The sequence below is a fragment of the Anopheles coluzzii genome, chromosome 2, assembly GCF_943734685.1.
Source record: "Anopheles coluzzii chromosome 2, AcolN3, whole genome shotgun sequence".
NCBI classification, from domain to species: Eukaryota; Metazoa; Arthropoda; class Insecta; order Diptera; family Culicidae; genus Anopheles; species Anopheles coluzzii.
The window spans coordinates 110,948,591-110,975,086 of NC_064670.1; the positions used below are offsets into that span (position 1 = coordinate 110,948,591).

Genomic DNA, 26,496 nt, shown 5'->3' on the forward strand with positions numbered 1-26,496 from the left:
GCTCCCGTTGTTGTTGTTGTTCCGCCCCTAACCTACCTTAACGTACGATTTCTCCGTGTCCACCAGCTCGAGGATGACCTTGCGCAGCTTCTCCGCATCGGTCAGCTGGCGCGACGGTGTGAGCATGACGTTCGACACGGACGATGCCACCGAACCGGTGGGGCTGGATTTGCGCGTCTCCTGCGGCGAGCGACAGAACCCGGTCACCTGTTCGGCCGACTTGAGCAGATTCTCGATCTCGAAGCTGCTGGTGCGCGACGACGGCTTGGAACGGTCCATCGACAGCAGGTGCGGATCGTTCGACGAAGGTGCGGGTGAGCTTTCGACCTCCGGCGAGTACACCTCCTTGCCTGCAATACACGAACGTCCTTTGAACGTCAGAAGCGGCAGAAGAGCACAAGGTAGGAGTGTGTGATTGTTTTTGCGGTTTTGATCATTGTCGGCCATAGGCAACTTGCACGCACAGAGAATAGGAGAGAGAAAGAGAGAGACGTAGTGCTTTGAGATGGATACTTACGCCAGCCGGGTGCGGGAACGATTAGGCCTGATATCATCTCCTCGCTAATGACGGGTGGATCCGATGGTGGCGGTGGACACACCAGCGACTCGATGATGTCGTCGGTCGAGCGCATGATGCCGACGAGATCCGGTGGTTCCGTGCGGGAAGATCTGGTCATGAGAGGGCGAATAATGCATTAAAGTTTCAAGCGGTGGTGCGTTGAAAGCACTTCGAACCTACCTCATCATCATGCATAAGGCTTGTTCTTCCTGAAGCACACTTTCCAAGTACATCATGTCCAGGTCGGAAACGATTGCACCGTTTATCACAATTATTTCATCACCTTTAATGACACCTGGTGTGAGAGCGATTGGAGAGGGGAGAAGAATAGGTAAGACACCGTAGGATTGAGCATTAACGCTCCTCTGCACAGACGTACCGTTCTGCATGGCAACACTCTTGTCCTCGACGCGGCTCACGTAGCAGCAGAGCTCGTCCTGCCGGTCCGCATTTTCGATCAGCTCCGCCTCCACCGAGAAGCCCCACATCTGCTCGAGCGTTGTTCGTTGTAGTTCTACTTGATATAAAATTTTCGCGCACACTTCCACTACCTCATGGGTGTGTAGCTGAGGGATGAGTTGAGACATGGAAATGAGGATTAGAAGATGTTGCCACTCGATCTCCGTTCCTGCCCCCGTTCCAAACACTTACATATGTTTCAATCAAATCGTTTCTGTGAGGAACAAAGTAGTTGTGATCTTCCATATCCCGGCGCTTCTTCACCCGCACGAAGTGCTCCATCGGGTTCAGGTTCTTGCGGCTGCAGGCGCTCGCGAGGAACTCCTCCACCGACATGCCCTCGCGCAGGTATACCGTGGCGAAGGTGTTCTCCGGCAGCGCCACCTTGTAGCTCTTTTCCGGCTCGTCGCGCGAGTTGATCTGCATCGAGCGCCGGCTGGAGCCGCTGTTCGAGCGCGACAGGATCGGGGGGCGCCGCTTGGTCGCACCCCGGCCCGCCAGCAGGTTGTTTAGCAGCGAGGGCGACCGGGCGCAGATGAATGCGTGGAACGACGACACCGTAAAGACGCCGAGCTTGTTGAGCGTGTTCTTGGTGGGGCGCGACACGTGCGTCAGCAGTGACTTCGGGTTCGGCAGCTCGCCGTTCTGGAGCGACGCCATGTAGCAGCGCAGGCGGAACTGTTCGCAGTGCAGCCGCTCGAGGTTTTCCTCCCACTGCAGTATCTGCTGCTGGATCTGGTGGCGCGTGTCCGCATCGGTGACGACGCTCTGCTGCAGGTCCGCCATGTGCTTCAGCTTGTGATCCTGCGGGATGGGGCGGCAGGGTAGGGGTAGGGAATGTGGCCAGAAGAAGGAGGCAACAATTAAGTTATTAAAATATTGAGAATGTTTTTTCTTGTTATAGCTTTAGGAGGTTCGTTACTCAAACTATAAGAATAACGAATTTGCCTAAAAGTATGCAACACGTATTGCCTTATAAAGCGCTATAGCATTATTTTGGAAAGGATCAAATATTCATTAAGGTATGCAATTTGAACAGCAATGCTACTGAATACAGTTACTCATTAGTAGTAATATGTTTGATTTAGTATAAATTCTGGCATTTTCTTACAAGAATTGCATTAAAAACAAAGCTGGTTAAAAATATCCATTATTCTATACATAAGAGAAGTAGTACTTTTGCTGTAGTTTAAAGTCTATTTCACATTTTAATGTTGAATTGTAAATAAGCCTAAAAGTATGCAATGTATAGAAGTATGTGCGCTTAGATACTATAACATAGTATAATAGAAATAGAGTTCTAGTTATAGTCCTACTTTAGGCGGTTTGTCTCACAATTAGCTTGAATGAAAAATCCGCCTTAAAGTATGTGATGTGTAGAGCAATATGGGCTAAATAATTGTGTTTGGAATAGTGACGTCTTTATAGTAGTATAAGTTTAGGCATTTTGTCATACGATTTAAAACAAAAAAAATTATAGGGACTTTGAGTCAATTGGCATTATTCGCCTTTTAATCATACGACTGCAATGAATTGCAGAGTGCCTTTAGATACTACATGGTACTAATACCATTTTTGATATGTTATGACTTGAAGCGTATTATCACACGAATTGCATGATCGACAAGTACGCCTAAAAGTATGTGATTTGTCGAGCAAAACGCCCCAAGTTATGCATTTAACAGCACAAAACGTTCACACAGGTATGTTGTCCGCACTCACGTGGTCACTTACCGATTCTATTGCTTTTTCGAGGCGGAAGATCTCCTCCTGGAGCAGATGCAGCGTACCCGTCTTGCCGCGGTGTCGAGCGAACGCGGCCGCGCAGGCACTGTGTATACTGTTGACCCAGTTCTCCAGCTCGACCTGGCAGGGCGCCTGGAACAGGTACGCGTCGCCGAAGGCCGTGCTGAGGCAGAAGATGTAGTCCCGCTTCGGATGCTCCGGTATCGGCTGCATGATCGCACCGTCGACGATGATCAGATGCTTCGGGGCGGCCTCGACCGAGCGGCCCTCGCGCGAATCGCACGGATAGAACAGCAGGGTCGTACCCTTCAGGCACACCCAGTAGCCCTTCCAGCCGCGCTTGCGGGCCAGCTCGATCTGGTGCTTCTTGCGCAGCAGCCACTTCTTCACCGACAGGAAGCTGCAGGTGAGGCAAAGCGAAAGGGTCGCGCGATGGTCAGAACATGGCTCCAAGGGGACCGTTTTACCCTTGCGATACTTACCCCGCCTTTCGCACAGCGCCAGTACAGTTGAAGGAGGCGGCCGCCGTACCGGTCGCCTTCGCTTTGTACGGTGAGGCCATCACGCTTTCTCCGTCGTCCTCATCCGAAACGGCTGTCGTAAGGCTCATGCGATCATCGTCCGATATCTGGAAAAGAGCGGAAAATGGGAGAATGCAAATGTAGAGCGGATAAGCAGGTGGAGGCAAACGAGCCAGAGGCCTTTTTGAACGGCTGGCGTGTAATCCTGTCGTAAGTAATTCCCTCACGCCTCCGGGGCAATCCAGCAATCCAGTACGGTGGCGCATTATTTATGCAGCAAAGGCCGGGAAACGAAACGAACGGGGCGAGAACGAGACACGGCTGAGCCAAGAATTCATTGTAATTTGTCACCGTGGATCAGCGCACGGCAAGCGCAGGAAATCCGTGTGATCCGAAGCGTGAGCATACATTTGCATTATAGGGCGGGCTTTTGCCTTTCGGGGCGGGGATGGGGAATGATTGATTAGGGACAGGCGCGCGTACGCTAGCGAATCCACAGCTGGCGTGCAACAAAGTGTGTAAAGTGCATTGTGTAAATTTGTGCCCGTGCCCCGTGGCGGCGGCTATCGATGGCGGAGATTGAAGGCGGAGAAGACGCACGTGACGCTCTGTTCCGCGGATATAATAATGATGCCCGCCACTGACTGCCAGCGGCACGGTACAAAGCATCACGCATTCAACCGGTTGCAGCGCGGTGCGCGATCGGTATGCGATTGGAAAATGTGGTAGAAAATGATAGTTTTGCCAGTTTTGCTGGTTGATTAAGCACGTAGAGCACGCTCGATGACTTGGGGAGGAATTGAACTGGAAGCTGGAGCTAGTTTTAGAGGTTGATTGAAGGGATTGAAGGAAAGGACGGCAGCAGGAGGGAGTTCGATATCGTTTAATTAAAAGCAGCGGTGTGCACTGAGTTCGGTTGCAAATGTGTTGGATTTTAATTTGATGCTAAATTTAATATCGATACGAGATAGTTTCCAATCGAATGATTCATAAACTCCTGTTAAATGTGCAGGATACAATTATTCATTGCAAAACAAACAAAACAAAAAACAACGTGAAGCAGCAATATTTTTATATCGATAAATCATCTCGTCGTCCGTTTGATTGGTTTTGAAAATGAGAACAAAATCATGAATAAATAAACAGACAGAATGAACGAATCCATTAAACCAACAATGCAGTCGAGTTGCATGCCCAAGAAAACTACGCTGCAATAAACAGTGCTCCTTTCACGGGGCACAAACTCGAAACAATGGCACAGTTATGGAAAGAAAATTTCTTTTGTCATTCCGCTTCCCGCAGGGTAACAAAGCTGCGGCAAAATGTAAATTTTTGTCCTACATTCCAGGATCAGTTTTGCGAAAAAAAAGACCGGGAAGATATGATTACTCCTTCAAAATGTCAGCAGCGCTTTAAGTAGTGCGCCGAAAAGGTCAAGCACGTTGAAAATCTACCAGGAATGGGCGGAACAGGTCTCCCAAGGGAGAAAGGTAAAAAATGTAACCTGCGAAGCGACAGTCCAAAAAGGTGACAGCTGGAAGGAACCGAATACGTATGAACGGTAAGTAAGGTTGAAGAAAAAAAAAACTCATAAATCTCTCCTATCATATTTCCATATCCTTCCACTACAACACCAGCAGGAAATCGGGTTCGGCATGGTATGATTCGAGTGGAGCTTCAAGTGGATTGCACAAGGTGCGCAATATTGTGCGATTAGGAGTGGAAACTCATACGCACACGCTACTTGCTACGCCGCTGCTTACTGTCGCAGCCGACCGGGCAAGGATGAAGGATTTATTTGTTTCTGGCCGTGGAAGCCGCGCACGACGAACGGTGAGTAAATACCGCTACCGTTCACGGTTGCATCTGCTGGGGCACGTGATTTATGGTTCTGGTTCTCGGTTGGCAAGAGTAGCAGCAGGCATAATGTTGCGCACGTTGCAACATCCCGCACCTGCACCTGCCACAGTATACGACCCCCGCTCTCGACGATGGGTAGGGCCTGTCTCTGGACCGGGTTCGGGTGAGATGCCAGCACGGAGCGCCGTGCCATTGTGGTACGATGTACGGGATAGGGGACAGGCGTGTAGGGACGGAAAAAGCTACCTCATGTGGATATGAGCAAAGCTGTGTAAACAAGATAATAGTCCACTATCTTTTTGCACGGTCGTCGTAGTTGTCGTCGTCATCGTCGTCGGGCTCCGTCGTCGTTGGTGAAGTTGCGATCCCGGAACGCGGGCCAGAAACAACAGAAATCATGTTGACGACGTTGACAACAATCCTTCTTCATATGCTCGCTGCCCGAGATCGCTGCCGTCATTTATGTACAATCTCGGGCGATTTTTTCCCTTGTTGTTGCTGCTGCTTCGCTCGCTGTCGACGGGATGGATGGATTCGTTGTTGACAAACTCAGCTCGTTTGGGTAGGCAGGAGCGGGGTGGGGTTGCGAAAAAAAAACAATATTCCGCGCACTCAACCCGAGCGCGGCTCAAATCATGCCGTCGTCGCATGGTTTTAAGCAATGCACCGTGTCGCGCTGTAGTTTTCATCACAAATGAGGAAACTTTCAGGGCTGTCAAAATACTTTTAGTTTAGGGGGAGTTAAAGATTTGAAGTTTCTTGCTGGTAACAGTTTGGAGGAACTGTTCAGAAAGAAATGCAATTTTCTTGCCTTTTGGAAAAATGGTTCTTGGAACTTGTTGTGCTGAGATACATGTTAGTGCGGAAGTTATTTTTTACTAAGCAATACGCTTTTTCATTTCAGTCTAGTGAGTGCTTTACTTTGAGTAAACTATTCGTTGAACATGAAAATTGAAAAGCCGGAAACGTGAAAATTGGAAAAAAGGCAAAAAGTCAACAGATGCAAGTTCCTAAATTTGGACTGCAGTTGCTGTTGGTTGGAATTTGTGATGCTTTACAAGGCTTTTAAAATTCCTCCCGAATAAAAAAAGACTTGCAAAAGATATTCGAAACGCTTTTAAATGCTTTGATTTTTTTCCGAAAGTGTAATTTAATACAACCTTATAGATAAAGTGATTCAATGAGAAAGGTGACACAATATGTAAAATAGTAGTTTTGTAATGTGATATTAACAAAATAGCTGAAAACTCATCTTTAAATCATAATTTTCTATTACTCCGTTCAATCTGTACAGTAATAACTGCAAACGAAATCGAGTTTGACAGCACTGGCCGTACACCGTTGGCATCGCCGAGCCACAGGAACGTTTGGGATGAAAAATTGCACACAAAAACACATGCAGCACACACACACACCCACCCATTCGCGAAGCCGGTGCCGGTGGCCGTTATGCAAGCAGCAGAAAATTGTCCGCCATTAATTTTCACCCCGCTGTGCAAAAGGAAAAGCTCCCAGAGTAGCGTGCAGTAGGAACGCTGGCGCCCAGTTGGCGACCAGTAGCAGTAGGTAGTCCGGTACGGCAAAGGTTCAAAGTTTCGTTTGCGTACGTCATCACTTTCCGAACGTTTGGAGCGTTGCTTGGAATTGGGGCGGTATATGGGAAATGAAACCACCAAAGAGAAGAGGCTGTCAGCAAAAGCCGGTGGGGATGTTATTCTTAGTGTATATGCCACCCGGAAACTTTGGTCCTGCCGAAAATTGGGCCAGCCTCTTCGGGGTCGGTCGGTCGTTTGAGGTGAGCAACAATGTGCCTGCAGCCTGCGTGTGTAGCTTTGTGATGCACCTGCTGCTAGGGGGCAGCCCATCCGTTGCAGCTGCTGCTGGGGTGCGGGCGCTGGTGTTTTGTCAAAACTTCACCCATGCGCTCGCTGGGAAAACGAGATCCTGCCATTGAGTCGGTGCCGTCGCACTGGAAGCAGCGGCTGATGAAGAAATCTCCTGCCAGCGTGCTACTGTTGAGCGCAGTCCTGTTCACGCAAGAAGTGCAGGCAGCGGAAACAGATAGAAGAATGCAAAAAAAGCTCTCTTCCGCTACGGCGAGGAGACGAGCCGACACGAGTAAAGAACACACTCGGTAGAAAAGAAGCACTCTACATCCGCTACCGTAGCAGCATTCTTGGAGCTCCTAACCCGTCTCCAACCCACCCAGGATATGCTACTTTAATTAGCACTGTGGTACTGCGCTGCAATGTTTTTCGCTCCCTGCTTCGCATTGTTGCAGGCATTATGCCCCGTTCCCGCGTGCCACTTGCCACCGTTCCACCCTGCCGTAGGCCTGCGTTACGTATTTACAGAACGGATGCAACGGCAAACGTTTGCCAGGCTTTTGTGTGCTGCTGCTGGTAGCTGCTACAACCACCGGCCTACTGTTCTAATTTTGCTCTGGTTGCCTTGGTTGCTCGGTGCTGCTCCTCCGACACCCGCAACGGGTCACTTCCGATAAGCATTAGCATATCGGGTGCGAAAGAGCGGCCACTGTTTGTGGGAAGCATCAACGTGTGCACAGGGCTGCTGATGATGAAACACAATGATAGATAATATTTGCTGTATGCAGATGCAGATTGCGGGGCGGCGCATCTACTGGCACGTTCTACCCTTCACGCGTGGCAGTGCGGACTTGCATTTCTATTCCACTTAATATGGAAAAGTGAGCGTCATGTTTTATTTATGTTATGCAACAAATCTTACGCTTGCCCCCCTGGTTGTCTCACGGCTCCACAAATAAGCATACCGCTCCCCCCCCCCCCTCCACCCACCGTCCCCAAATCGTTCACCTTATCGGGAAAATGCATCTCTCGACACGGTGTTCCACCAGGACGGTTCGGTGTGTTATGGATGATGTTTTAAGAATGAATCAAACAATAACATGGAGCATTTACGGAAGAGTGAAGCATTTTGCGGGAAGATGAGCTGACGATGTTTTTGTCGGGCAAACACGGGAATGGGTAATTATGGAATGTCATTTCAGTCGCAATGATACTGGTGAAGTGTTTAGTTAGCACTATTGTGGCTGCAATTGTGATGGTGCTTGGATAAAGGCTTAAATTGGGATGGTCTCTGTTTGGATCTAACTAGGTTGCGTAATATGAGGGAACAGATATCCTTTTTTTTTACTATGCAGGCTAATGTGCCTCGTATGCATTTGAGTGTAACGAAAATGATAAAAATGAATTCCTGGTATGAAGCATGACACCCTAAATCTGAGAAGGTTTAAGAGAAATTCTGGGCTTAGGATCGCTTGTTACATCGTATATTGATATCGTAGCGAGTACATTTAAATTTACTAAGATAGAACTTTCCCGATAAAATGGAAAAAAAAAACATTCTACAAAACAAGTCACGATTGAAGAGGAAAAATATTAACCTCGCTAATCATGAAATTTGTTTCCATCCCCGTAAGTGCATTGACTTCGAACGCAACGGCACACAATCGATTTCAGTAAAAGGTTTATCAAGCGGCACGGAATTGTGATGAAGACCGCCTGCGACCTAAGCTTTTCCCAAGAAGAATTGAGGACCTATTTCCCTGTTTTCAACCCAATCTGGCAAGGGAAAAATAAGCTGCTTCCTTTCCATCACAGATGTGGCGCTTGTTGACAACCAATGGCGGCGCCATAGCGCGTACGGGACCGGATGCTTGTAAGCTTGGTGCGTGAAGCACACTGGTGGAAATGGAGATTGGGATCAAGCAAGAGGCTCCGGCTGTCGCTGTATCGGCATTGCTTTGTCCTTTGGCAAAAGTGGTTTTGGTTTTGCACATTCATTCGCTTGCAACGGCCGGCGTTCGATGCCGTTCGAGTGACACTCAAGGCCGGTAGCTTCGGATTTGAAAGCTGTTCGGGATTGTGCGTTAACCGTGCCTGAGTGGACGAATGCGTTTCTCTTTTCCCGTGAAATAACGCCTACCCAAGTTATGATGCATACGAAATCACTGGAAATTGGATTGCAGCATGGTGCTTAAAACAAACAAAGTGGATGCATGTAAAGAAGCTGTCGCTTTTGGCCAAGAAATCAGATCAGCACAAATTCAAGAACTGATTCATATAAATTTAAATCGTTACACAATGTTACCTTAGTGTGAAATTTAACCGCGCAAATCATAGAACAAATTGGAATGTTGCTAAATTGACAGTTATTCCGGTGAAAATTTCCGCATCAGTCAATACAGCCACACACTCACAATCACAGTAAAGGTGATCATTAGGAAGCGCAAATAGACGGTCGTACTGCCAATTTTTCACCATCTGGCTAGAACAGGTGTAACCATCAATCTATATTTTACGTGTCTGAAAAATGGTGTGTCTGTGTGTCGGAGAGTGTGAGCAAGTATTTTTTTTATTCCTGCGAATGTCAGTGTGAAAGCTTCAAATCTACACCATTTGGATCGATTTTTATCATTATAAATTCCCATTTCTTGTACGCTGTATTCCCTGTTTCTGCTTTCTGATTTCGTTTTTTCGTCTTGCTACGATGGGATGCCATTTAGTCTGTATGTGTATGTGTGTTTAATGTGGATAGGGCATGATTTATTCTTGATTTGAGTTTGATTGAACGGTACGACTGGAAGCAGTGTGAGTGTGTGTGCATAGTCCCAACACGCCACACCTGGTGCCTGGATGGGTAGTAAGCTAGGCTGCCATATTTCATCCAATTCAAGTCGAACACTTCACCATGGACACGAACCGAAGTACGTATGCGGAATGGTAGTTGGAATTTTTCGATAATTTCTATCCTATGCCCTCTTCCGAATTTCCTCCCCTCCACAAACGCAGAGCCAGAGAATCGAACCGAATCGATGCAATTCCGTTTCAATCTTGACTGCAGCGATCTTGTTCTTTTTTTTTTGTTTCGAAAATCGTTACAACGTCAAGATGATGCAGCACCACTTTGCCCTCCTTGCTATAGTGTTCGATTTTTTATTACTGTTGAACGTCATTTTTTTTTTTTGGTTGATGGTATGATAGTAGGAAGAAGGGCATCCTTTTATGGACGTTTGCGAAAGTGAACATCGTTACTTATTGCTCCACGATCTATGGTACGGTTAGTTGAAGTGACAAGAGCCCATAACCCTGGGGGCGATCCTACTGAAGTGAAATCGATGGCTATATACGCCTCTTCGTAGAATGAACGATTTGGACCTTCCATTCCTTCATTTCCCCAATTCCAATGATGTTCTGCTTAGAGTGCTTGAGCGATGTACCGTAGCGATTACTTCAGAACATGGTTTGGTTTTGCTTTGTATTTAGTTGTCTAACTAACTAAACAATCTTTTTTTCGGTTACTTTTGGATGTGATTTTAATCCTCTTTCAATAATAAGAAATCGATATGATTCGCTTATAAATAATAAAAAATATATAGTAATATATAGTAAATAAACCTAAAGCTGTACCAAACGTACGACACAATATGTATGAATATCTAACACAACTTCTGAACCAGCAAGTAGCACAAAATGTGCTCCCGCGCTGTGTGTAATTCTAGCAGAAAATATTGCACCACAGTTGCACCCCAACAAGCGACATCTTTCACCAGCAACGAAGACTTCTTTGTCCAGGTTCGTCCTGTTTGTTTGTGCTGCATCCTCCGCATCTTCTTCGCATCCCTGAACACTGTACCTCATGCCATTTTGCACGCTGTTGCTACGAGTTTCTATTCAACGTTCCTTCCTTCTGCCATCCTTTCCCAGCTGCCCAACCACTTCCCCTCACACATTCCCCAGGTGTCATCTATCTGATTTCTCCCCTTTTGCGGGTTTGATTTAGTGCCACTAGTGTGCTAGTTGGAACAAAAAAAAGGATATCTCTCTCTCTCTCACACACACACGCACACACTGCAAGAGCCTTTTTCGTCCCCATTTTTTTCTTGCTCCACTGCACCCGGGTGTGTGTCGTCCGTTGTGTTTGCCTGTTGTCATCCATTTCCGGGCTAGGTATTCTTTTGGCGCGCGGTGAATCGAAGCAATGGGGTAAAAAGAATGGAAACAAGACACGGACCGACCACCCGGCAAGGATCTGGAAAATTCATTGGACAAAATTGCAACCAATGGTAACGGTACGGAACAGAATCGATGAGCATGTTCCTGCATGTGTGTGTGTGTGTGTGTGTGTGTGTGTGTGTAGTTGTGCATGACCTGCCAAAGGAAATGTGAAAGATGACGGTAACATACTGCACCCAGGTTACGGCGAGTGCTTATCGCCGTTGAGCGATATAGGTAAGGGGATTCGAGTCCATCCGACAATCAATGACCGTTGGGAGGGGAAGAAGAAGAAAGGAGGCGAATTAATTCCACGTGTTTGAGCTGTTTTTCCATTTCCATTGCACCTATCTCGATGATTGTAAATTGTGCTGCTGGCCCAAGCGTCTCGGTCCTGACAGCAACCGGAAATGGCAGCCTTAGCTGCGCTCGAGGCGCTGTTGATTCAAGTGGGTTAAAATTAGCCCATAACTTTGAGCCATTGCCATTGAGCTTTGCTAACAATGCTAAATAATCATTAAAGTGCATGGGTAATAAAAATAGTGCACTGAGTGCGTTATGGGAATCGTTATGGGAACGAAACTACATGTCCGAAATAATTGCTGTATCGTATCCAGTACATGTGACGGGAAACAATTATAGTTTGAGTTGAAAAAGCATTACAAAGGCAAGCTGCAAGCATTCTATTATCAGCCATTTAAGCATTTGATCGTGCTATTTCTATTAATAGGGACGAAAAATATAGACACAGGTCGTTGAATTATACAGTTTTACTGAAGAAAGTGTTTGTTTTGCGTGAATTTTTCGAAATAGTCATGACATTTGCTTTAAAAATAGTCGTGGATTTCACAAGAGCATACAATATATGAAAAAAGTACTCAGTTTCATCAACTACGTAGTAGCACTGCGGCTAATTGTTGTAGATTAAAATGTTCTGATAGATCGTCTTTGCCGTTCATGCGTCAGTTTAAGTAATTTCTCTAATCATTCCTCTTTTTTAATCTTTCTCTCCCTCCCTCTCTTCTTAACTCTCTAGCTATCTTTATTCTTGGATAGATAATAGATAATAGATAATATAACATTCTATATTATCTATTTATTAGGCATGAAAAATAAAAATAAAAAAAAAAACAATTAAAAACAACCGTAACGTGAAGTTGTTTCTGAAAACTGACACCCTAAAGATATCAAAGGAACGTTTTGCACATATCGTTCACGGCCGTTCAGATATGGGAAAGCTCTATGCAAAAAATGCTGCCGCGCGAGCTTACATTTGATCAAAAACAACAACGAGTTCATGATTGGCAGCAGTGTTTGGAGCTGTTTAAGCAAAAATAAATCATTTATGCGTCGGCATGTTGCCATAGATGAGACCTAACTTCACGTAACGAAGTAAAAACGTAACGATCAGCTGGCAGGGTTATGGCGTAAGCTTCTGTTTGGGACTCGCAAAGAACTATCTTCATCGACTCTCTTGAGAAAGGAAAGACAATTAACAGTGACTATCACATCGAGTACTCATTGCATCGTACCGGTACTCTGAGACATGGACGCTGTTCAAATCTGACGAAACCCTCTTAGCCGCGTTCGAGAGGAAGATGCTCAGAAGGATTCTTGGCCCAGTATGTGTGAAAGGGCTAGGGAGGAGTTGTTGTAACGACGAGATATACGAGAGCTATGGCGATCTCACTGTCGTGCGGCGTAGCAAACTCGCCAGGCTCCGGTTGTCTTGCCATGTTGTGTGCATGGAACCAGACGACTTAGCCCTCCGCAAAGTCTTTTTAGGCCGTCCACAAGGATAGAGGCGTCCGCCCTTGTACGACAGAGGTTTCGGACACTCCTGAGCCAGGCCAAGACCGAAAAGCGGTTGTAGTGCCGGATAAGTAAGTAAGTAAGTAAATAAGTAGGAAAGTAAGTAAGTAAGTATTACATTCAGTTATTGGAGCGTTTGAAAGATGAAATCTCCGAAAAGCCAAAGCCGATAGTGAGGCCTATTTGGAGTCAAAAAACAAATTGTACTTCAAAAATGGCATCGAAAAGTTGGAAATTAGGGATATCACTGCTCAAGGGATGTATGTTGAATAAAATAATTTACTAATTGCCATTTTAATAACATTGCCAAACAATTTTGTTTAATTATCATATGCCAAACGTTTTTCAGCCCAGTTGTTATTTAGAAACCCAACTCTCAGCTGTTGGATAAAATTCCGGAACATAAAGCTGCCTTGTTTCCCCAAAACCCAATCACACAGTACGTGCACCATCCTTAGAAAGGGCCAGCAAATCAAAAGGTCACTAAACGCTGCCTCCCTGACCCTGTACAAAGCACCGTAGTTACTGTTTCGCTTAAATGAAAATTGCATCTAACCGTAAAATGCGTACCATCGCCTCCCACCCCGTCCGGCGGTGCTTAGATAGGGTTGGTAGAAAATGGAGGAAAAATCTATGAAAATAGGTACGAAACCCGCCCCTTCTTTTTTGCCATCCCAACACGATTGGGGGCGCAACAAATACAAACAGCGCAGCTTACAGACGCGAGTTGGTGGATGCAGGGCACGAAAATGGGCAGCCGAAAAGAAGTAAAAAGGTTGTTCGCATGTGTTCAGTACGCTCAACGTTTCTGATACGCTGCATGCATGTGTGTGTGTGTGAACGCGCCAACTGTTCATTATTAAAACATCAAAGGTACACCCGTTTCGGTTGTCGCGGGGGGCGGGAGGCGAGGCTCACCTCTTTTTTTCTCGTATTCAAATGAGACCAAATCCGTAGATTGAATGTGGCAGGTGCGGGTCGGTGCAAAGGTTGGCACGTGGTAGCAAATGTAGCGAAAGCGAGAGTACTAGAAACCGTTTCCGCACCAGCGACCGGAAACGTAAAATTGCCGTCTCGCAAAATGAGTGAGCCTTCCATCATCATCATCATCATCACCACCACCTGCACATGGTATGGCCGCAGCATCGCAACCACGACGAGTGCACCACGGCGACGTGCGGCACCAGGCATGATGTGGTCCTACTTCCTGGCTGCAAAAAGGTGACTCCCCCTATTTATCGTCGGACGGCGACCTCGGCGCCGGGTGCGGAGAGCATACGCTGGACGAAGAGGGGCAGCAAAGCAACGTTCCAACGGGCGGGGAACGCGGGCACAGAAACGTCAAGGGTCTTGCGTCAGGATAATGGCACAGGAAAGGGGGGAAAAATCTCCCCATTTTGCTACCTTGGGCCGAAGGGGGAAAGGTGTAGCGGTTGCGGCCAGGGAGAGCGATGTATGTCAAGTAAGACAAATATTTATAGCCCGAGAGTACACGGTTCGGCCGACGCAGGGATCACTTGAGCAAGGAATTGAATATAATATGATGTTTGTACCGGGGCATGTTCTTGGCCCCGGGTTTTGCGTAGGCTGGCTTTCACGTTGGGCGCCCAAGAACCCTTCGCAACCATGTATGCAAATATATACCGGAACGGAAAATTTCACCTGGCTTCACCTCCGCGCCTCTCTGTCTCTCTTTCACTCGGACCATGCACCACCGAGATAAGATATTCAGCGAACGACTACCAAGGGCGGCCCATGAACCGAACCACCGACAGTGGCAGAATTTTACTCTCAACTTGCGTGGCACTGTACCAGGGTGAGCATCCCTGTCCAGTATCCACCAACAAAAAAAAAAAAAACAAACCCTTTTCCTGCAGAATCGTGCACCGGGAGTGGCCCTGGTAAAAATTAAAGAAAGACACGTTTCAGGTACAGGGCTGCGATAGACGTACAGTTGCAAAAGGGGAAGCAACCAAAGACGGTACAGACACTCACAAGCAGAAACACCAAGATCTTCAACTTCTAACGAAGCGTTACCGTCCCGGTGCATTTCTTACTTTTACATTGTTAGGTTGAAGGCTGAGCTGTTTTGTTGGTTTGTTTTTTTTTCTTCTTTTCTTCCCTTTTCGGGAGGGAACAAGAACACTTGTCTCTATCGTTGCGTTTTGTGAAAACACATCCGAACAGATACCATCCTGGCGCACAAACAAGGGCACCGTCAACCGCCGACGTTCGTGGCCGGGGCGAGCAGCAAAGATACAGGGATACAAGGTGTCACATTACGTCAGGGACTCCCGGGACTGACACTGAGCACTGACTGACTGACTGATATGGTTCCCCGACATGGTTCCGACCGGTGTGTGTGTGTGTGTGTATGTAAACAGATCTTTTAACAGGATTTTTCATAAATGTCGGATAGCCTCATGTTTGTGTGACGACGGCCCGTCCCACCTTCGCCCATCCAATAACAAACAAATGGCATTGGAATGACTTGGACCGGACACGATGAAAAATGGAGGCTTAGAGGCGGTGCGGCACGGTGCATCCGTCGAGAGCACTGGCTACGGCCGGTTAGGTGTGCTAGTTGCTCTGCTAGTTGCGCTGGGAAAGTTGCAAAGTCGGGATGGTACAGGAAATGGATAAAAACCGGATGCCCAAACACACACACACATCCTCAGCCTAGGCACCACCTGCACCACCCGCTTAGCACAACAACATGTGAGTAAAATATTTGATCGTTACTGTGCAATGCAGGACTTTTTGACTCTCTCTCTCTCTCTCTCTCTCTCTATCATCAGCTTTACGCGTACGGAATGCGTGTCGAAGTCCTTGCCTTTGATTGCGGCAGCTTTGTGGGATTGTTGTGCGCAGCGTTTCAGTTCATATTTGTAAATGGGCAAAAGGGTTTCCATGCCTTTTCCTTCCGGAAACCACTGGCACTGGGGCGAGTTTTCCAGAGAGCTTTTAATTTCATGCTGCATTTATGGGGCGTGCCGCATCTCCCCGATCAACGGCAATGGGGCTCTGGGGGGAAGAAAAAAACTTTGGGCTGAACCCTCCCCCCCACACAGATCGTGGGGAAGCGCTCTGCCTGGGTGGAAAACTGTTGGAAATTACATTACCTACTGGTGGAATGGAATGAAGCAGGACCAGTTTCAGCACGTCGGTTGGCTGGATTTTGCAGTAAATTAAATTTTCAATTTGGAGAAGTTGTATGTTTAATGTTGTTTTGTTATCAAATTGCCCCATTAGGAATGTTCCGTGCTGTGCTGTGAAGCTTATTTGTGTAGAATGAAAAAAAACTAGCCAAAAGTAGGAATTTCCAATGAAAACTGAGACCATTTCGCTGTAGATATTGTTTTAGTGAAAAGCATAAATGTTTTCCGCATAAAAATACGATCGGTTGGAATGCAGTTTCCAGCTCTCTTGTACCAGTAATGCAATGGAAAGTTATCTTACAGATTAGTTCAGTTCAGTATCTCTAAACTAGCAGCAAATTGGAAAGGTAAATAGTTAGAACAGTGCTTGCAAAACTCACTTAACCGTGCGCATGAATGTGACAGCTGTTCAAACATACGGCGAAAATTTGCAGCGATAGTTAAGTGGGCAACCAGTTTTTTGTGCAGCTCTGTAGTGTCTAGTTGTATTTTCGAAATTCAGTTTTGTTCATGAGCAGTTGTTAAGCCTATAGTTATTGATTAAAAGAATATTCTACTAACGTTTTATCGATTGATTCAAGGTGAATTAATCATAAAATTAGTGGATTTTATAATTTTTATATGAATTTGACATTTCTTGGACCATTATCCGTGCAAATCGATTAACCGGCATCCGTCCGGTCCCGAGCTGCCCGGATAATAGACGTTCTACTGTACTTAAAGCCACATCTGCACACAATTCGCAACCAAAAAGCTCTAAAGAATCATTGCGTATAGCGTAGCATTGAACAACAAGCTTTAACAACGGCAATAGGCTGATTCAAAAAGTGTACGTGTTTATCCTACACCACTAATATGCCGCTGTATGACCACAGCAAAAATACTCTTAATGATGGTATAATTAAGATAATGATTCAAAACATTGTATACAATTAATTGATTGCAGAAATGAAAAGTCACCAAACAAAAAAAAAAGCACAATTCATAACATCCACCAATGGGTTGTTGGATGTAGGTTAAATATCGATCGTATGATGCTAAAGAGATAGAAAAAATGCTTTTTTTACGATGAAAAGTGTGAAAGTTAACAATGTGGTGGTGTGCATTTGGGCAATCCGTACTTTACAATCGATTAAATCTATCCTTTGTCACGCGGAGCGAGAAAAACTTACGTGCGTTTTACATTCACTACCAACCGACCATCAGCAGCGAACTTTAGCACCCGGAAGCAATTTAATCTGCACATAATCCACTTGTTAGGTTTTTAGGAAACGTAGACGGTGAGCTGACGCTGCTGTATCCCGGTGGTAAAATGATTGAATGTGTTTGAACTTTCCGTTCTGGCGAGGGGTTCGAACTTTGGCGTGACCCAAAATGATACGCTGGATAGAATGTGCACACATTAAACTCAGGCTTACTACCCGGGCACCGATATCACTTCGTGTACGATCCGTGTGAATCGTCGCTTGACGATTCATCGAATCGGAATAATAATTCGCTTTGTGTGCGGAAACTTTCACCCAAATGTGCACGGAACATGATGCTGCTTGGTCCCCGGTAGCTAGTAGTGTGACTGTTTCAATTCCGCTGCGCTGCCCCGAAAGGCAATGAAGTAAAAGTTTTGGACAGCCCTTGCCCTTGCCGCGCCGCAGTGGGAGCGCAGTTTATTACCTGCTGCAACCTCTCCATGGCCGAGGTAACTTTCATTAGCACCGGCGCCGCGCCTTGAGCAGCAGAACTTTTGCCACCGTAAATCATTCGATTTTACCGCCTCCCGAGGTGCTTCTTAGAATGGGGGAGGGCGGGCGCGTCGATCGATCAGATCAGATGCCACCCGTGCCGTAATGATGTAGCACAAAGCTCAGGTGGCATGTGTGAAATTACATTAGCTACGATTTTCACCCGGCAAAGTTTGGGTCCGAGTGTTAACTTTTGCAAGGGAGGAAAAAAAATTCGGAAAATCCCCTTTTTCTCATTCAGCACTTTCTAGTGGGCCCACTACCGCTGAGCGAGAAAACCGTCGGATGCGGACGGTAGCAGCTCGTGTTAGATAATTATCATTAAATATCTATTATGGGGCGAATGGTTATTTAACACGGTGGCATTTGACCCATGTGTGGCATTTCCAGCCGGCAGCGGGTTTGCGGGTGAAAATATTTCAAACGCTTCCTTGGCTTGGCTTGCCCGCAAGCCCGCAGCCGACGACAAGCCGTGGTGCGAAATGGTGGTGGGGTAAAAGTAAACACACACACACACACACCCTCTTTATCCGTACGTTGTTCGGGTACGGGGGGGGGGGGGTCAAATGAGGTGTTTCCAGGAGCGGGGGATGCGATGGGCGCTGGAGTTGCGGATTTTCTTCACCTCGGTTTCATCTTGCGTCGACCTCTGTTTAGCGACCTCGTCGCAGTAGACTGACGCAGTGGCACTATGGGAGTGTGTTGAGGTAAACTTTTGATGGGGAAGTTTGGCGAAAGTGTTTAACCATTTATCTTTTTTTGTTATTTTCGTAAATACATTGTAAAAATAACACCTTCATTCAACATTTATTATATATTTAAAGATGCGGTTTTGCACCAAATTTAAATGTATCTTTATACAACAAACAGCAAAGGGAGGGAATAATAATTATTATCATTGTTTTTTCTTGACATAACGATATACACATTTTAATTATCTTAACAATTTGTTATACAAAACCCCTTTTTTAACAATATTCTAAGCACAACGAAATGACCAAACGACTTACAGCACAACTATGGCAACATATGGTCATCGTGTCCCCCACAGTGCGTTGGTTTATCATCCGGATTAAGACGGCTCACTTTACGTTGCGGGTGAAGAATTGCTTTTACACACACACACACACACACGCGCATGTTGGCAGGAGAAAAAGTCCATGTGGCAAAAAAGTCCCAAACATTCAGACCTTACAAAAAAAAGAAGAAGAAGCAGAAAAAAACACTTCCCATCCAAGCTCTTTGCAGCTTTCCGCCTCGAGCCGGGCGAGAGACAAGAAGCCAAGCGCAGGCCAAACCATTGCGCACGCTGCGTTCGTTTCGGGTTTTGTGCTTGCCTTTCGGTTGCGTTTTGGTTCCCACCGCCCATCCTTCCACTCTTTCCGCCTTTTTTGCACGGTCCATACCTAGACCGAAGGCCCTTCCAGCCGCACTCTAATCTTTTTGCGCTCGTTCTAATTACTTAGTCAGAAGGTAAGAGGCCCGTACCGTGGGCCCACGGTGTACCGATGATTTAATTACACCCCCCGGAAAAGGTAGAGCACGATTTTCCTGGCTGGCGCCGACCGGTGAAGCTTTTCTTTCGGGTGTTCAACCGTATAGTGTTACAATTTTCCGTGCAGTCAGGCTTAACGCTCGCACGGACGGATCCTGCGTTCGTTTGTCTTTTTTTTTGAGTGTGTGTGTGTGTGTGTGCTGTTTGTCCGTACTACTGTACGCAGTGGAGAGAGAGAGAGAAAGGGAAAGGCTCTGAGAGGACTTTCACACCAAAAGCAACAGCAACAACAAAAAAAAGGGAAAGGTTGAGCCCTTGTTCTCTGTAATGATATGGTGCAGCAGAGGCGAAATGGTTGAACGGAAATGGGAAAGAAGCAAAACGGGGCAACAGTGACGAAGCACGGTGGGGTCGGCCGACGGTGTGCTGACACGCTTCGTTCTTCCCATCACCTTCACCACAACAACAAGCACAACAACACGTCCGACAATCACGTTGGCTTTGGGATAAATCGTCTCGAGTTTTTCTCCTTTCTTGCCTTGTGAGGGAAAACCGAAGGAGTCGGCTTCGTTTGTCGACCGTTTTTGGGCGGGAGGCAACGTTTGCGTCGTGTTAGAAAATCTTCCCAACCAGCTGCGTTTGCAAGTTTTTTCATGCCGTTCCACTGGTGCCGAACCCTAAGCAGGAGCAACCGAGCAGCGAGCGGGGCCGTAAGAGATGTGCAATATTTGCCGAAAGGATATTTACCTCCCCCCAAACCCTCCCTCGGGACCGGTCCCGGTTGGGGGGCCTGTCCCGCCCTCGGCCGGATAATAGAGAGGGATGATAATTTATCTCGGGAGGCAGGATGAGCAAAATAACTCAAACGAGCTGATTTTCACGCTAATATAATATTTCATGAATATTTATCCGCTTATGTAGGATTGCTTTCGTTGACGGCGCCGACCAAAAAAAAAAAGGTGGGGGGAAAGGTTTTCGGAAGGGTCGAGTTTTCTTCCCGGGCTGGTTCAATATTTGCAGCAGCTCTCTAGCTTCAATTCTCACACGGTCCGCTTGCTTGCAAGGGAGCTGTTTGGCTACGGAGGTTGGTGGGGAAAATGGGGTGGAGGGTGGGATGGTTGTGAAGGTAAACTGAAATGAAGAGGAATTTATTTGCGCTTCTCGTTAGTGTACTGGTAGCGGAAGCAAATCGAAAAGCTTCCAAGGGGTAGACAAAATCACCATCCTACATCGGTGTGACATGTTTGCGGAGACCGAAAACACTGCTGGGGATATGTGTAAGGTTAGTGTGTTTGCTTTGGATGTTTGTTTTTTTTTCGCACAGCACAGTGGTCAGGGACTGCAAGCGATTTGCTATCTAGTGAAACAGATTTTAAAAGAAACTCTTGGACGTCGGAGTGAAAACCAATTTTTGATAATAATACGTCAAAACATAAATAAACTTTCAGAATCGAAGATGCTAAGAAAAACCATAGATAATTGCCGGCTCAAAAAGAAAAAAGTCTACAGTAAGAAGTTTGTCAAAGGACTTTGGAAATTGCCAACATTTTTTGAGGTATTGGAAATGCTTAGATTTGGACCAATATGGGCTACTGGGCAGGTTTTAATAGAAAAATCCTTCACTATGGGCTCCAGTCCAGTCCAGTTGTTTGTGTTCATCAATATACTTTCGATGATTATGTCTGTACTTTGAGGAGCTTGAAATTAAAAGTGATCGGTCAAAAAGTCCGTGATAAAAATAAACCACATACAGTATTAACGAAATACTTTTGACATGCTCTTCAATATACAATGCCATAAAGAATGAATAATCTTCTTCTTCTTCTTTGGCTCAACAACCGTTGTCGGTCAAGGCCTACCGCCTGTACCACTTGTGGGCTTGACTTTCAGTGACAGTTCTACGTATGGCGGGCAAGGTCCATTTAAGGCTTGAACCCATGACGGGCATGTTGTTAAGTCGTACGAGTTGACGACTGTACCATGAGACCGGGGAGAAAACGAATGAATATACTCCAATAAAAGAATGCTATACACGACTTCATCATTTATGGGTTTATACTTATTGCCTCCAGTGTACCGTTTTGCCGAGCCATGTTAGAAGCTAGCCGCTAGCAATTGGAATAAGATGGCGAAGAAATACGACAGCATAGACTAGCGACTAGCGCGACCGAAGATGAAGGAGGCGTAAGGGATTGAAATCCGATGCGATCCGCCATCTTGGGTCGCAGCATTTGCGAGTTAGTGAAACTTTGCGGTCGAAAAGCGTACTAAAAAAGAAATATTTTGTTTTCTCCCTCCTCTTGGTTTCGCTCCTTTTTGTGTGTTGTGCTCTGTCCGGCCACACGGGAAAGTTGTCCTGGTTTGGTGTTCGCTTTTGAAGATACCTTCACCGAAGAGGGCTCTACTTCTCTTCCCCAACCTCAAGGTAAAGGGTGTGCCAGCTTTCAATTGCTCTCCTCTTTCGCTGGAGCAGCTACTCTCACACACATACATACCATCCCGTAGACGACAAGAACCCTTTGCTCATTGCCTGGCCTCCCAGCAGACCAGGTTGGTGGTAGGCAAATTGTATTATTTCTTATTGCTCTCACCAAGAGCAGCCACCGGGGGCGGTGTACGGGCAAGCAAGACGAGCATGGACGGGGGTTTCGGAGCGAAAACGGCAGCTAGGCAAATGACATTCGGCGTCTCCATCGTATTTCCCGTGTACCGTTCTACAACAACAACAAAAAAAGGCCAAAGGGCGTGGGAATCTTGTGACAAACTTTACGCCCGGAGCGCTACCACCAACAAGAAGAAGGGCAAAAAAAACAAAAAAGGGACACGGTGAACAAAGCGAAAGGTGAAAAATAATGTAGCAAAAAATGAAATGAAGCGATCTGGCGGGGATTTTTTTTTTGTTGCGAGCAGCCATTGTGGTAGTAAATGGAACACACGCAAGAAGAGGCAAAAAATACAGTGTCCGTGCCACGACAAAAGTGAACAACTTCAAACCGTACATTCGCGTTGTGCGGGAAAATGGAAACATTGTGGGGACAGTAAGGGAAATCCCCCACTGCACCACGCTAAGGGGAAAGCGATCCCTCCAGAAAAGCCAACCAAAGCCCCAGCTTGTATTGGCAAACAGTGTGGCCCTGGCTGTACTGACGGGAGCATATGCATGTATGTGATGCCGGGGAGGGGGATGGTGGTTGCAAGCAGCAGCAGCTGGTATAAGGATGGTAATTTCTCTCCCCGGACCTCCCTATGCCGGCACTCGCAGGCCGGTCGCAGGGCAGCGTATCCTTCATACCGTTTGATAAGTGTGCTTTAACAGAGTACTTGCTCTTGTTTCTCGATTATTTGCACCGTCTTTCTCGGTGTTGCTGTGTCTATGTGCCGTTCGCCGTTGCTTCAGTTTCTTGTGCGACAATTTCACACCAGGATTTGTTGCTTGCTGCCCTTCGTTTGCTGGCCTGGCGGGACCGACCGACCGACCAAGCAACCCGAGAGCTCGAGAGAAGGCGAAGGGCCCAGGATACCCGGTTTCCGGTGTATAATGATATTGTTTGCTTCCTGTGTGCGGGTTTCCCCATTTCAATCCGCACAGTGCACAGGGCACGAGGCCCGCTCTCTAGTATCCAGGGCAGAGCTCCATAATCATCATTACCGTGAGCGGAATTTTAATTCCGATTTTTTTCGTCTTCTTCTCGTTGGTGTATGCTTTTAGAGCTCGCTCTACCGTGCTCCATTTACAAACAGTTTGGTCTCGCAGGAGGTCATACAACACTGGCTCAACAAAAGGTAATGGGTGGGACCTGTCGTTTGAGGGTGGTACGAACAGAACAAAAAATAAATGAGTGGAATGTAGTGCTGGCGCTAGTCGACGCACGTCTTACACAGCTCCAACCGGACAGAGGAGCGATCCAGACGAAGCGGGGTGTGGTTCTAGTGTGGGCCAAAATTTTCACCCCCCAAAGCCCTTGCAGTTAGAGCGAAGGTTTTGCTTTTGTTTCTGTCCCGAAAAATGAAACATAGACACTCCCTAAAGGCTTTTCCCAAGCCTGATTGAGCGCTTGTTCGTGTGGGACAATGTAAACCCCTTTTTCGCGTTGTGGGTGGCTCTTTGTTCGGGTTCTTTTTTTTGCCAAACCATCACAAGGCTTCATAATTTGCAATCATAACGATATATCTCGAAGTCGGGTGGGGAGGTTGGGTATCTGCCATTATCTGCTCCTTTACCCGATGGCGATCCGACGCTCTCCATACGAGATGAGCCAGGCCCGGCGGACGGATATATTAAGCACGTATTTGAAAGATTATTATGCCTGATTAGAGTTGCGTGAGCGGTGAATAAGGCGAAAACAATCAGGTCGTTACTTATAACGCTTCTATCGCCGCGGTAAAGCCCGTTTTCATGGAATGGTAACGCTTCGCTTCTTTCGCTCGCTATAAATCATCGAAATCCAGATAAGAACTCCGGACCGGGAGCTGTAGCTGATTGTGGGAATGAAATTAAATTACAACTTCATCATGCGGAAAGGAACTAATCTCCTGGCGGGGTGGCTTTTTTCTCTCTCCCGTTTTTGGTTGCTACTACTACAGCACAACAAAGCAAGCGCATCCACACACCCACACACGGTTTCTAAACAATAACCTCATTTACATATCGCGTCTTTGTCCTCACAGTTTCCTACAGAAAGTACAGCTCCCGCTCGAGCCACAAAAGTGTGAATGGAAATTCATTTTTAATACCACCCAATGGAAAACCCAATGGCTTTGCACGGCCGCGTGTATCAATATTTGATCTAAACATTAAGCGTGTCTGGTGCTGCGGTCAGTGATACCCGCCCCTTGGGAATGCTGAAGCGGTCCGGCGTGATAAAATATGTAGCGCCGTAAGCGTAAAGCAGGTGTGCCGCGCTTAAAGCACAATCTTTTAAAGCTCATCCTTTCATCTTCGCGCTGGCTTAAAGCTGTGAAAGCGGTGAGGCGTGCACAATTTCTTCGAAACCGCCGCTCAAGGCAACGTATAACTATTTCCATTTAGCTCGGGTTGGCGAGGAGGAGCAGCACACTGTGAGATCACTGGGGCAGAGGGGTTGGGCGAATAATTATAACTCAATTAATGTCGACTGATTAGTGAAAAAGGGCTAGCCCCTTCTCGCCGCTACATCTTTCCGGACGACGACGCATCCACTACTTAATGGATGGTGGATGAGGACGGAATTCCGGACATGAGCAGTGCCGGTTCAATAGGTACGGAATAACTGTGCAAGGAAATGTGGGGATGCTGTGTTGGATAGCTGAGCGGTATCACCGAAATGGTGGGATCATTATTTTTTATGATTTCAAATAACAACCAAACACAACTTAATTTCAAACGTAATATAAATATTCAAGAAGAACATGTGACTCAGTACCAGGAAACAAGTTTAATTTAAACAGTGCCGGACAAATAAGCTTCATAAAATGAGCTTGGGATTGCAGTTTTGAAGAACTTGAACGACCTCGTTTATTCTTTACTGCACTTTATTTAAAGCTGTCAACGATATCTGCTCGTTCTTGTGTTCTCGTTTGAAAATCTTTGTCCGCTCGTTCGTTCATTCGTTTATGCTGCCAAATGTAGCGTTTATTGAAGTAAGCAGGTGAACGCAGTTCGTTGACAGATGTCAAAGAGCTAGTATTAGTATTAGTAGTCCATTAGTAAACGATTTTGACGGCTCCAGCTGACTCCGGGAGGAGCTGTGAGTTTGATTTATTCCGAATTCGATCTGGAGTAACAATTTTTGGAAGCTAATCAAAGTCATGGTTGCTATCTCTAATCGACTTGCTCTTAACCTCTTAACCACTCAATACTGCCTCTTTGACTTAACGACCTTGGCGGTCATGTACTCAATAAGTCATCCACAAATGCCAGCATAAGTTGAGCTGAATAGTATTTTAAATTTAATTTATACTGCGTATTAAGAACACATACAAGTCGGGCGTTACTGCAGGCGAAATAGTTAGCTTGTGCGTGGCATGTTGACACACGGCAGAGTTAAAATTATGATCCCTTGCAAAGCACTGCCTTACCGACTGTGCCACACCACCATTGCTACGGTTCGATTGCTCAACCCTAGCCTGCGGTAATATTTTGTCGCTTCACTAGTTTTCGACCCCCCCATCGAAGCAGGATACGTACCGGTCACAAATTATTATGCTCAACCTCTTAACCTCTTGTCTTTTACAAGTGGCGCTGGAAAGGGAATGAGGACGAAACAGGCAAGCAAATAATAATTAAATGCCCTGTTCAAAAATCACCCACCAGCGGGCATCAGAACAATGTACCCAATCAATTGAGCGATGGCAGAGTAAGGTGGAAAGCAGAGAATGGGCTAGCGCACGCTAGGCCGGAGCTTTGAACTCAATTAGGGTCCATCTCGGTGTCGGGACAAATGGCGCAAACACCGGCGTCACGCTTGAAACGGTTGGCAAATGTCAAAGGTATCATTACGGAATCAAAGCTGCAGCTGGCACGTTGCGCTTCTTCCCATCGAGTGCTACCTTCTCGAGGCCATTCGAGGGGACCAGCAGTTGTAGTGCACTACCAAAGGTACGTTCGAAGGGGGGAAAGAAAGGACGACCGGTACCCGCAGGGCCTCTAGAAGCGGCGATGCGGAGGGTGGGTGTTTTTCCAGCGTACTGTTTGTCATTGCAGCAAAGGGACGGAACAACATTTTACTGAAGTAGATCGCACGGTTCAGTTGCAGCACCGCCGGCCGGTCGGAGACTTTGATGTTCCGACAGGCTCGTACCGTTCGGTGCTTCATCATGCTATCGGTGACGGTGCCGTGTCTTCGGATCGTCCACCGAAAGGCACCGTTCGATGATTGGCGCTCGTTGATTAGAATGGCAAATCATCGATTGATCGAACAGGCCTAAGCACACAAATCACTCGGCCGCTGATCGAATCGTACGGTGGTGCTGTTTTTAGCGAAGCGTCTCGGGTAATTAATCTCGTCGTGCCTTACCGCACCAACTGGACTGTATCTCGGACGTCCCAGACAACAACGGTACCGGGCCAACGAGTCGATAATTCCAAGCGTGGCAATAATCATGGCGATAAGGATATGCGGTGCGGTATCGTT

The 26,496-nt window shown here is 46.6% G+C and overlaps 1 protein-coding gene across 2 annotated transcripts in view; it reads right to left on the minus strand.

Moving 5' to 3' along the window:
- LOC120947288 (protein still life, isoform SIF type 1) overlaps positions 1-26,496 on the minus strand; it is a 98,806-nt gene that overhangs the window by 17,064 nt on the left and 55,246 nt on the right. For both annotated transcript variants that reach the window (XM_049605003.1, XM_049605002.1), the window contains exons 14-20: positions 3,247-3,392; positions 2,753-3,164; positions 1,211-1,822; positions 939-1,125; positions 740-854; positions 518-669; positions 37-350 (exon numbers count right to left, since the gene is read on the minus strand). In XM_049605003.1, the coding sequence (XP_049460960.1) occupies positions 37-350; positions 518-669; positions 740-854; positions 939-1,125; positions 1,211-1,822; positions 2,753-3,164; positions 3,247-3,392 (1,938 nt within the window). The remainder of the gene's footprint in view (positions 1-36; positions 351-517; positions 670-739; positions 855-938; positions 1,126-1,210; positions 1,823-2,752; positions 3,165-3,246; positions 3,393-26,496) is intronic.